Source organism: Mastacembelus armatus, chromosome 5 (genome assembly GCF_900324485.2).
Source record: "Mastacembelus armatus chromosome 5, fMasArm1.2, whole genome shotgun sequence".
NCBI classification, from domain to species: Eukaryota; Metazoa; Chordata; class Actinopteri; order Synbranchiformes; family Mastacembelidae; genus Mastacembelus; species Mastacembelus armatus.
Genome location: NC_046637.1, coordinates 6,775,765 through 6,787,192, shown reverse-complemented (window position 1 = coordinate 6,787,192; position 11,428 = coordinate 6,775,765). Strand labels below are relative to the sequence as shown.

Genomic DNA, 11,428 nt, shown 5'->3' with positions numbered 1-11,428 from the left:
AACTATCAAAACAAAGTTGTAAAATTACTTAGTAGTTTTTGATTTCATTAAGATTCATAGAATTTCAAATAATACCTGATGTTCATTCCAGTTATTATGCGATGGGCATAACTATGAAAGCCAAAATAAATGCTTCACACTCATGCGTCTTCAGTACTGTGACTCTAGACTTGCATGTTCATGGAGGCACAGCATCTTCCTGCATTCACCACTAGAGAGCAATGTAAGTGCATTGACAGGTGCAAATTTGAAATGAAAACAGTTCCTGTAGTTGAATCGCCAAACTGGCTGCTTAGCCGCAATTAGCACATAACATTGACGACGCATGTGAGAAGAGATGGCAGCCAAATTTGCCAGATCACACACATCTTCAGGGCAACCATACCACACCCATGGGTGTGGTGGGGGTTTTTTTCAGTTCCCATTTTGTGCCAGTATGAATACGTTTAATTCACACCAAAGACAATTGTCTAAAACCATTGAATTTAGTGCTACTCTCCTTAATAACATTGCAGTTTTGTTACAGCTGAATAAGTTGGTAGAGATACATAAGCATAACACAGTCTCTAATTACAATAAATGTATGAAAAGATAAAATGTGTGATCACCAGTTTTGAGTGTTTGGCAGTACCAGCTGAGATCCTTAAATGTCACACTACCCTAGCTTTACATTGTGATCGTTTCAAGTAAGTTAAAATGTTCCTACTATTTCAACAGAAATCATATTCTGTTCACTTGTATTATGTTTAAATAAATTAACACATTATCAATAGGAGTTTCACAACAAGTTGTTCTTATGCTGTTATCTTGTTTTGGCATCAATACCAGGTAGATGTATCTGTCATGACAAGTGGGAGAAAGTGCGAACAGTGCCAAGGCCACAGCAGTCTTAGTCTATTGCGTGTTTATATGGGTGCGGTCTAATCGTGCAGGGCAGGGCAAGGTGCACTTTCATTACTTCAGACAACACAGACGATCCACGGCTTCTAATACGAGCCTCCTTCGGATGTTGTTGGACCACCCGGATAGTTGAGAGAAAGATGACGAGTTTGGATCCATTGAAATCAGTCATTTCCATCGGGAATGTGGACGACACTTCTCTGGCCCTGCCGTCCGCTGCCCAGTGCCGATCAGGAAAACAGCGCGTCTTGGAACAAGTGCAAACTGTGAAGAGAACCAGGTCGAGGCTGTCCAGGAGCCGGAGTGCATCATCTTCTTCATCCCCAACAAGTGAGAGCAGCCGATGCACCAGGCCCTCACATGCGGGGTCTGAGGCTTTTAGCAATTCGAAGAGAGTTTTATGTAATTTGATTATAAACCTCAACTTTTTAATCCACATCCTAGTACATCTCTAAAGAATAAGGTATTTCCACCTGTTTTCCTGGGAATAGTTGGCTTCGAAACACTTTAGACCATTTTAAAAAAAAAAAAAATTATTTCATCTGGTATTAATTCTACAGAATCAAATCAAAGTTCTCTACACGCGCTAGTCTGTCTTCTACAAAAACGCAGTCATTAAATCTGCCGTTTAAGTTTTGTTGCGCATTTTATCTTGCATCTACGGTACCGATCAGCGAAATCAGTGAAGATTTGTAAGCAGAGAAAAACGGTGAATTTTCTAACATTCACATAATCAACTGTATTATTTGGCATATCATAGGAATGTGTTTTTAAAACATATACTCTAAATGAAATGGTTTGTTGAGATTTAATATTTGAAAAATGAGGAATGTATTTATTCTTAACTGAATGATAACACATCATTCTACAGCTTTTTCCAAAAAAATCTAATGTACAAAATACCTGAAAATATTTAGGTAGCCTCTATTTTTTTTTTTTTTTTTTTTTACATATGAAATTTTTGGTTACTTGTTATGTAAACACATTTTTTGTTTTTTAAATTTTATTTTTGTTTGTTTTGAAAATGTTATTACCCGGGAAAGCATAAATAAAATACATTTTGTGTCCAGTGATTAGATATGTCAGATATTAAGCATTCATTGCATTTCTCTGGGCAGCATGTCCTGAACTTTTAAACATTTATTTTGGTCACTCCAAAATGCCTCTGCTCCCTGCTCCTACTGTGAAGTGACAACTGGCTTTCACATTACACTGTTTTAGGGCTGTTATTCCTTTTTCAGTAGCATATGGACAATAACATCGTTTATCATAAACCGTAGATCAAATTTGCTGTAAGGGAACTGAAGTATCAGTTTGTTCTCAAAGGCAATAAATCAAAGGCAGTGGTATTAGGTATGTACAGTACATATGATAACAACTGATTTCTCCACAGGCCCCGTGTGTGACTTGGTGTCTGGGGACAGTTCCAAGGCACAGTCGAGCACTTCTAATGGAAGTGTTTTCTTTGGGAATGGCTTCTCAAAAACTGTAAGTTACGGTAGCTCATCTGCTGATGAAACAATGTTGTAAATCTGAGTGAAGTATTTCAAATACCAGCAAATAAGATCATTTTTATTATTTGTTAATCTTCAAATTGTTTTCTGGTTTAATCGTTGTGTCCATGAAGTTTCTTTATAGTGTCTTTAAAATTAGCTGACTTGTTTTGTCTGACCAACAGTCCAAAACACACAGACATTAACTTTATTAAAGGCTTTAAATTTGTACATTTGATATGATGCAACCAACAAATGTTTGTCCATGTATCAGTTATTAAAATATAGTTTGTTGATTGATTTCATCTAATGAACTCATCTAATTGCTCCAGAAGAGGAACACAGTAGCCTCTGCCTATCACTATGAGAGGAGTTATGGTGCTGTCGGCTCCATGGCAGTCGGTCAGCACAACAGCAGCCGCAGCGAGCCTGATCAGGCCTGGCAGCACCCCATATCAAGGCCTGTTCCTCCACAGAGACTCCTCTCCAACAGGAGCAACTACAGGCCAGTCAGTGAACTTATAACGAAGAACATCTACCCTCTGTACCTTGTGAATGGCATAAGTCAGACCAAAGCAAATAGCAAGATCATAACTGAGATGTTCAAACCTGAGATGATCAAACCTGAGATGATCAAACCTGAGATGATCAGAACTGAGAAGGTCAAACCTGAGATGGTCAAACATGAGGCAGTTAAATCTGAGATGGTCAGAGCTGAGATGGTTAAAAGTGAGATGGTGAAAAGTCCTTCAAAGCCTCCGTTCATGAATGGTCTCTTCAAGAACAAAGGCGATTTTGGGTGAGTGGGAACAAACTAGCTTATCTTTTGAACAAACAAATATGCTTGCATACTTACGATGTGTTTAAATAGCATTTTGATTCAAATTTGCTTCTTAAAGATCAAATGGGAACAGTGGAGTTGTCACTGGAGATATCACTATGAAGGAGGCTGTGGAGTGTCTTTCCCACGACGATGAGATGCATCAGCACTGTGGCGCTTCCTACATACAGCACAACACTTTCATTGATGACAAGGCTAAAGAGGAGGTGGTTTTTCCCTCTATCACACTTTCAGGCTACTCTTTTCATTTCAAATGTCAGATGTGATGAGACTCAGTGTGCAAATTTTGAGAAATGGCTGTTGTTAAATCACAATTTAATTTGTAATTATAAGATGAACTCCTACTCCCTACAACCCCACCCACCATAGCTGGGCTGATTTAAGGATGTTGCTGGAAAAAAAAAAGCTGAACCGTAATATTATCAAAAACATGGCTTGATTTTCTGAAAATATTAAGAGTTACTTTGAACGTGAAGCAAAGCTCAGATTTTGGGATCTGCTTCATTTGGAACCAGTCATTTTTCCTGTCTGTGGGAAATTTTTGTGTGCTAGCTCCTGAAGCCTTGTTTTGTTGCTGTCACAGGTGTTACAGCTCAATGGGATCCTGCCCCTGGTGAATCTGCTGCGGAGCCCCAGTTTACAAGTCAGCCAGACCGCCTCAGCCGCCCTCCGCAACCTGTCCTTTAAAAACGACAGTAACAAGGAGGTGATCAATCGCTGCGGTGGCATTGCAGAGGCTGTCAATCTGCTCCGAAATACAAACTCTGTAGAGATACAGAAACAGCTGACAGGTACAAGTTAGCTCAGAATTATACAAAACGATAGAGGCACACAAACTGTTTACTATACACCTGACCATGCAAAGAAGTCAGAGGTAATTTTTATAACTAGTGTTTTAACTTTTGTTGAATGTTTAAGCTGTTATAAGAACAGCACTGAAGCAGGAATGATTTGCATCTCACACATCCTGAAAATCAACTATTAGTTTTGTTCAGGAGTACTGAACTAAAGCTACTGTGAAAACTACTAAAAGCGAGCATGATTTCTTTGATTTTTTTTTTGCCACATGCAGTGAATTCATATTTGATTACTCCTTAAATAGCTGAGATTTGCATTTTCTTTCCAGGTCTCCTGTGGAATCTGTCCTCAGCAGAGAGCTTGAAGCCAGAGCTGCTGAAGACTGCACTCCCAGTCTTAATGGAGCATGTGATCCTGCCTTACACAACAGGTCCTGACCAGACTAACAGAAGCTGCCAAGACCCAGAGATCTTCTATCATACCACCGGATGTCTGCGGTAGGCAAAATACACAAATGATCACTAAACATCTTTTCATTGCTCTTACTTAGCTCTCTTAAGGATTTAGGCTACATTCATATGTTAAAACAGCAGTATGTATCAAATATGCATCAATGATCAATTGACTATAATGTGACTTTTTTTTTATGAAGTTTTCTCTAGAGGTTTATTTTTGTGTGAATACAATAATATGCATGCCTTTTACAACGCTGCTCCATTAACCTGAACAATCTGAATTAGTTTTAAGAGGATAAGCTGGTTGGAAAGATGTAAATGTCCCAAACACTATAATAGCCAACTCTCCTGTAAACTATTATCTTATTACTAGTTACTAGTTAATCTCTTGATGTCTCTGCTTGCTATTTGCAACCTTAATCTCTGAACACTGATGAAAGTTGATTTCTGTTTGTGTACATATGTTTTGTGGTGAGGGTGGTGTGAATATGATGTTCAGCGGCGTGAAGTATAAACTAATATCCTGACTCAGTAACATGGATCTATTTGATCCAACCTTTAACTCTGAAGGCCTGTTTATTAGATATACTAATGTAGAATAGCAGCCCTGCAATAAAGCTTCATAAAAAACATAATGTTTTAGATTTTGAAAATCTTAGACGTTGATTTTGATCATTCTTATCATTTTTGAGGATGCAACTTGAGATAGTGAGGGTTGTTTCTGAATTTGTATTTAACTTCACTGATGATTAATTTACTGATGAATGATGAATTATATTCTGGTTTATCTAACCAAACTTTGAAATCCTTACTAGCCTGTTCACACCAATATGTATAGCCTTTAAAACCTATATAAATATAAATGTATCAGTCAACCCAGTTACATGTGGCTTTGTCATGATAACGATTATCTTATCAACAAACACATTGCTGCGACGTAAAAACCTTTGACCGACTTCCTGTGTTATTCTAAGAAAGCTGTAATTGTTTGACTTGACTGTTTTATTCATCACTGCACAAGATTTGCTGTTAAGTAACTTCTTGAAACCTTTGCTGCACTGTTTTTCCACAACTGTTAGTAATAACAGACAAACACTACAGTGCCTGAAAGGACCCCCTTATTGCCAACTACTACTAAAAATAATGTAAATTATAGTAATAAAATCTTCCATTTTACACAACGAGTAGTCATTTAAATATTAATGAAAATGCATTTTATGTGTTCACTCATTCCCTTGCTGTCTGTTCTGTGATGTATTACTATATTGTTTAACAAATATTTTGTATTTCATTTTTTACTTTCAACAGAAATGTCAGCAGTACAAAGCAAAGCAACAGACAGGCAATGAGAAAATGTCGAGGTTTGATCGACTCTCTGGTCACTTATGTCAAAGACTGTGTAGAAAGAGAAAAACCAGATGATAAGGTAAGAAGAAGAATCTTAACGTTTATACCGTCTGATGCCGTCTGTCTCTTTTGTCTGTGTGTTTGTCTTTCACTCCTGTTTCTTCATCACTCACATGCATGTCACACCTTCTTGAGGAACGTGACAAAAAAACATGTCATTAGAATGAAGAGCTGCAGTTTGAAGACGTTAAACTGTGTCTGCTGTTATGTAGCTGAGTAATAAGGTCTGAGTCATAAAGTGGTTCTACCTTCTGCTGCACAGAAAACCATGTCTTCATAGAGTCACATATGCAGTCTAATGTTTATGCGTTATAGGCTTGCTGTGCTACTTAACATTTACAGTGTGATGGATTATACACACATATATTTGTTTTTAATTGAACATTTTATTATTTTATTACTTCAGTTAAATCAACCTCAAGCCTCAATTGTATAATTATCAATTTCTGTGATTTATTTAAGATTAAGTGCTGCACCGTATGAGATGTGCTTCTGTCAGACACTACAGTTTGCTGACTGTAAATATCAACTCATCATGGACTTAATTCCCTCACACTTGCATGAAAAAGTGTAATACTATTCAAGATGCAGCATAATACAACTACAAAACACGTGATCAAAAACTGAGCATTATAATTTACACAATAGTTGCATTTCTATAAGACTGCATTATATTGTACTGATGTTGTTTTGCATCCACCCCACTGTGGTTTGGAGTCAATGAAGTCTTTATTTTACTGTTTGCACTTGTCAACATGTATTAAGTCACATCACAAAACACGTGACTCAAGATATGCCCTTATGTTTTATGGTGATCTGCCTGTTGAAACAGTCTGTAGGAAACTGTGTGGGCATCCTGCACAACCTGACGTTCCAACTGGAGGCCGAGGTACCAACTCTGTTCCACAGGATCACAACTTTGGGCAAGTCTCTCAGCAGGAGCCATAGCCAGGACACCAGCAACCCCATCAGCTGCTTCAATTCGCAGAACAAATCGACAGAAAATGAGGTAGGACAAAGAAGGTCTTCACCAAAGACAAACACATATATTGATGTAAACCATGTACCAAGAGATACTTATCAAAAGTACCAGTCAGTTTGTCTAAACAGTACCTAATGACCCTTAGTTGGACTTGGTCCATTAATTGCACCAGTATTACCCTCCAGCATTTGAAGAGACAGGAGTAGCAGAGGGCCACTCTGATTCCTGAACACACACGTGTTCATTTGATACCTTATACTTGTGTTTAATCGTTCCCAGGTCCTTCAACATTAGATAAATTCAATAATAAAGCAAAAAAAATAAACCTGTATGAAGACTTTCTATTTGCAGAATTTTTCCATCTAGCACCATAACACACATTTTATAAAGTCATCTATACTGAGCTTATATTACATTCAAAATCCAACAGTGTAAGTCTGCGTTTCTTAAAAAGTTGCATCAGCTACGTTCAAAAATATATCCTACAATATATGCTGTGAAAGCAGGGTGGCGTAGTATTTAGGCCATGCTAAATAAGTCAAATATATGTGATGTCTACAGTGATGTGAAAAAGTGTTGGCCCCCTTCCTGATTTCTTTTTTTTTTTGCATGTTTGTCACACTTGAATGTTTCAGTCTAGTCAAAGTCAAGTAGTCAAGTAAACACATCATGCAGTTTTTAAATGAAGGTTTTTATTATTAAGGGAAAACAAAATCCAAAACTGCATGGCCCTGTGTGAAAAAGTGTTTGCCCCCTAAACCTAATAACTGGTTGGGCCACCCTTAGCAGCAACAACTGCAATCAAGTGTTTGCGATAACTTGCAATGAGTCTATTACAGCGCTGCGGAGGAATTTTGGCCCATTCATCTTTGCAGAATTGTTGTAATTCACCCACGTTGGAGTTTTTTTGAGCATGAATTGCCTTTTTAAGGTCATGCCACAGCATCTCAATCGGATTCAGGTCAGGACTTTGACTAGGCCACTCCAAAGTCTTCATTTTTTGTTTTTTTTGAGGTGGACTTGCTGGTGTGTTTTGGATCATTGTCCTGCTGCAGAATCCAAGTTCACTTCAGCCTGAGGTCACAAACAGATGGACGGACATTCTCCTTCAGGATTTTTTGGTAGACAGCAGAATTCATGGTTCCATTTATCACAGCAAGTCTTCCAGGTCCTGAAGCAGCAAAACAGCCCCAGACCATCACACTACCACCACCATATTTTACTGTTGGTATGATGTGAAACAGCAAAACAGCCCCAGACCATCACACTACCACCACCATATTTTACTGTTGGTATGATGTGAAACAGCAAAACAGCCCCAGACCATCACACTACCACCACCATATTTTACTGTTGGTATGATGTGAAACAGCAAAACAGCCCCAGACCATCACACTACCACCACCATATTTTACTGTTGGTATGATGTTCTTTTTCTGAAATGCAGTTACTTTTACGCCAGACGTAATGGGACACACACCTTCTAAAAAGTTCAACTTTTGTCTCGTCAGTCCACAGAGTATTTTCCTAAAAGTCTTGGGGATCATCAAGATGTTTTCTGGCAAAACTGAGACGAGACCTTTATGTTCTTTTTGCTCAGCAGCGGTTTTCGTCTTGGAACTCTGCCATGCAGACCATTTTTGCCCAGTCTCTTTCTTATGGTGGAGTCATGAACAGTGACCTTAATTGAGGCAAGTGAGGCCTGCACTTCTTTGGATGTTGTTGTGGGGTCTTTTGTGACCTCTTGGATGAGTCGTCGCTGCGCTCTTGGGGTAATTTTGGTCGGCCGGCCACTCCTGGGAAGGTTCTCTACTGTTCCGTGTTTTCGCCATTTGTAGATAATGGCTCTCACTGTGGTTCGCTGTAGTCCCAAAGCTTTAGAAATGGATTTATAACCTTTTCCAGACCGATAGATCTCAATTACTTTCTTTCTCATTTGTTTTTGAATTTCTTTGGATTTCAACATGAGGGTGGCCCTTTTGAGGCTCTTTTGGTCTTTCCCTTAATAATAAAAACCTTCATTTAAAAACTGCATGATGTGTTTACTTGTGTTATCTTTGACTAATATTTAAATTTGTTTGATGATCTGAAACATTCAAGTGTGACAAACACGCAAAAAAATAAGAAATCAGGAAGGGGGCCAACACTTTTTCACACCACTGTATATTGAAATGTTTCATTGTTTATTGGCTTGGTGTGTAGAGGTCTGAGCACACAAGGATGTACAGAGATCAGAGGAAATGTATGTTAAAGATGATCTTTTCTGTTTCTTTTGTAGAAGGCCTTTGATTACCCAGTTATTGAGGAACCACAACCTAATGGAGCAGGATGGCTCATCCACTCCCAAACTCTGCAGAGTTACTTGTCTTTACTTGACACTAGCCAGCAAGAAGAAACACAGGAGGCTTGTTGTGGAGCTCTGCAGAACCTCACCGCACATGAAGGCATTGTAAGATTAAAAAAATATGTTTATTTGTGTATTCACCGTTTAAACTGTCCTAATAGCTGCTGACGTGCTCAAGCTGCTTTACATTTTGTACATTCTCTGTGCAGTTGTAGGTCACAGTGTTAGTGGGTATTATTGTGAAATTTCTAAAAGGACTCTTTATTTTTTCCATGTTTTAAAAAAGTCAACATTTTGTTTCCTGATTCTTGTTGCTGGTCTGGTTTTCTGTATTTGCAGGTCTCCAATATGATGAGCCAGATAATTGTGCAGAAATTGAATGGGCTGCAGGTTATCACTCCACTATTAAACTCCAGCAACGCCAACTTGCAGAGAAGCACAGTGGCTTTGGTAGGAAACCTAACCAAGAACCCTAACCTGCAGACTGCCATAGGTAAGAAACAGGGGCAAGATAAAGCATGTTGCTTTATCGAAGAGTTTTGATATTTGTTCCTTAATATTTTTTCTTTGTTTGGAAAAACAAATGTGTGTTTGAGCAAATAAAATTCTACAATAACAGATTTAAGTCACTATCTTAAATCTTGCTTGTATTGAGCAGCCTGTGGGTTTTGTTTGTCTTACTGAAGCTCGTAAAGCCCTCCCAGAGCTGCTGGTCTTCCTCAACACTGGCACCAAGGAAGGGATTGGGTCCGATGACACATTGACCATGGCCTGTCAGACTGCTAACTGCCTGGTCATAAAGGAACCTGAGATGGGCAAACATCTGTTAAACAACAGACTGATAAGCTTGTTGAAAGATCTCAGCCAAAACCAGTAAGATTACATATGTGCAGAGAGAGAATTTGCCTGTATATGCATAATAGATAAGATCATTGAAGATATGGGATTTTATTTTTGCATATTAGATTTCCAAACAATTTCCTAATAATTGTTTTTCCTCCTCAGATTTTTCCCCAAATCTAGCAAAGCTGCAGCTGTCTTTCTCTACAACCTGTGGTCAGAAAAAGACTTACAAAGCTTCCTGAGAAAGGTGAGCTAAGGCTTAACACTGGGTGCCAGGATGTGTCAGGGTTTGGGTGTGGCCCCTCTGTTTCTTATTTCAAGCTCAAAGTCCACACCTGTCTCAGGTATTTGTGAGAAACAGAGGGAGAAAAGTTGAAGGATTAGGATTCTCAGGAAATGGCTAGCGAATGCGAATGATACACCAAAGTTATACAGCTGAGGAATCTAGTAGCTCAGGTTTGGAAGAAGAACTCACAGGACTTTGTTTGCACATGTACAGAAGCAAGTTGGGACAACTCATTACACCACTAACACAGATACACACAGATTTCAACTTGAGGTGTTTTATCAAAAGTTTGCGATAAGCACAGTTTAATTTGTGGGTTTGTCAATGTGTCACTATAAGATCAGTGTAAATACTGAAATGGAATACTGATTTATACTTTACTATTTGTCCTGCAGCAAGGGATGAGTAAGTCCTCATTCGTGAATGACATCACCATGGCAGCGCACAAATCAGTTCAAGTTGTCGATTAACATGGCAGATCTGAAAGGCGTTTACCAAAGTAACTCGCCTGCACATTCCCTGCACACCGATGCTCTAAGGCTGAGCAGCACCTGTTGCCATTTCACAAAGACCTAAGGTTATGTATCCATATAATGCGTCCATCATTCAATGATTACATGGTCCTGTATATGCTGTAAGTTACTTTTTTCTGTGGGAAAAAGGTGAAGGCTATTATTATTTTTACAGCAAAGCTGTCTTTGCCCTAACATTTTTGTTGCTTTTCTAGTTGTGGTTGCCTGTATTTTGTAAATTTACATTTTGTGGCTGTGCCTGCATTCTGAAATCTGGTACGATGATCTTGCTATATTAGATAGTGATATACTGTTAAGGGTTAAAATGTAATTTTGCACTGAAATTGCTGATTTAATATGATACAAAACTGTAAAACAATTTGTGTAATAATGTAAAGTAAACACAGACAACAGAACCTGTTTTCTGTTAAAGATTATGAGGTTGCTGTAAGAACTATGACATTGTCTTAAGCAGTGATGTGTTTACATTTTTTGGTGGTGTAGACATCTTTTTCATATCTATGTGCGCAATCTTGAAATGATCTCATTGGGATGTTCTAAAACTTA

General features: G+C 38.4%; 1 protein-coding gene across 1 annotated transcript; it reads left to right on the top strand.

Annotated features, from left to right (window-relative positions):
- The first annotated feature begins 941 nt into the window (after positions 1-941).
- LOC113130321 (plakophilin-1-like) lies at positions 942-10,995 on the top strand. The gene is made up of 13 exons (XM_026306843.1): positions 942-1,230; positions 2,294-2,388; positions 2,726-3,192; positions 3,293-3,440; positions 3,818-4,025; positions 4,361-4,529; positions 5,796-5,913; positions 6,727-6,903; positions 9,155-9,325; positions 9,560-9,713; positions 9,907-10,093; positions 10,226-10,310; positions 10,745-10,995. The coding sequence occupies exons 1-13, from the start codon at positions 1,041-1,043 to the stop codon at positions 10,817-10,819; spliced, it is 2,244 nt and encodes a 747-aa protein (XP_026162628.1). The 5' UTR covers positions 942-1,040; the 3' UTR covers positions 10,820-10,995.
- The last annotated feature ends 433 nt before the right edge of the window (positions 10,996-11,428 follow it).

What these genes read in the sequence shown, in the direction of transcription:
- LOC113130321 (XM_026306843.1), top strand. Translation starts at nt 1,041, where the DNA reads ATGACGAGTTTGGATCCATTGAAATCAGTCATTTCCATCGGGAATGTG. An exon ending in GAGAAAAACCAGATGATAAG is followed by an intron (nt 5,914 to 6,726) that starts GTAAGAAGAAGA and finishes CTGTTGAAACAG; the next exon opens with TCTGTAGGAAACTGTGTGGG. An exon ending in ACAAATCGACAGAAAATGAG is followed by an intron (nt 6,904 to 9,154) that starts GTAGGACAAAGA and finishes TTTCTTTTGTAG; the next exon opens with AAGGCCTTTGATTACCCAGT.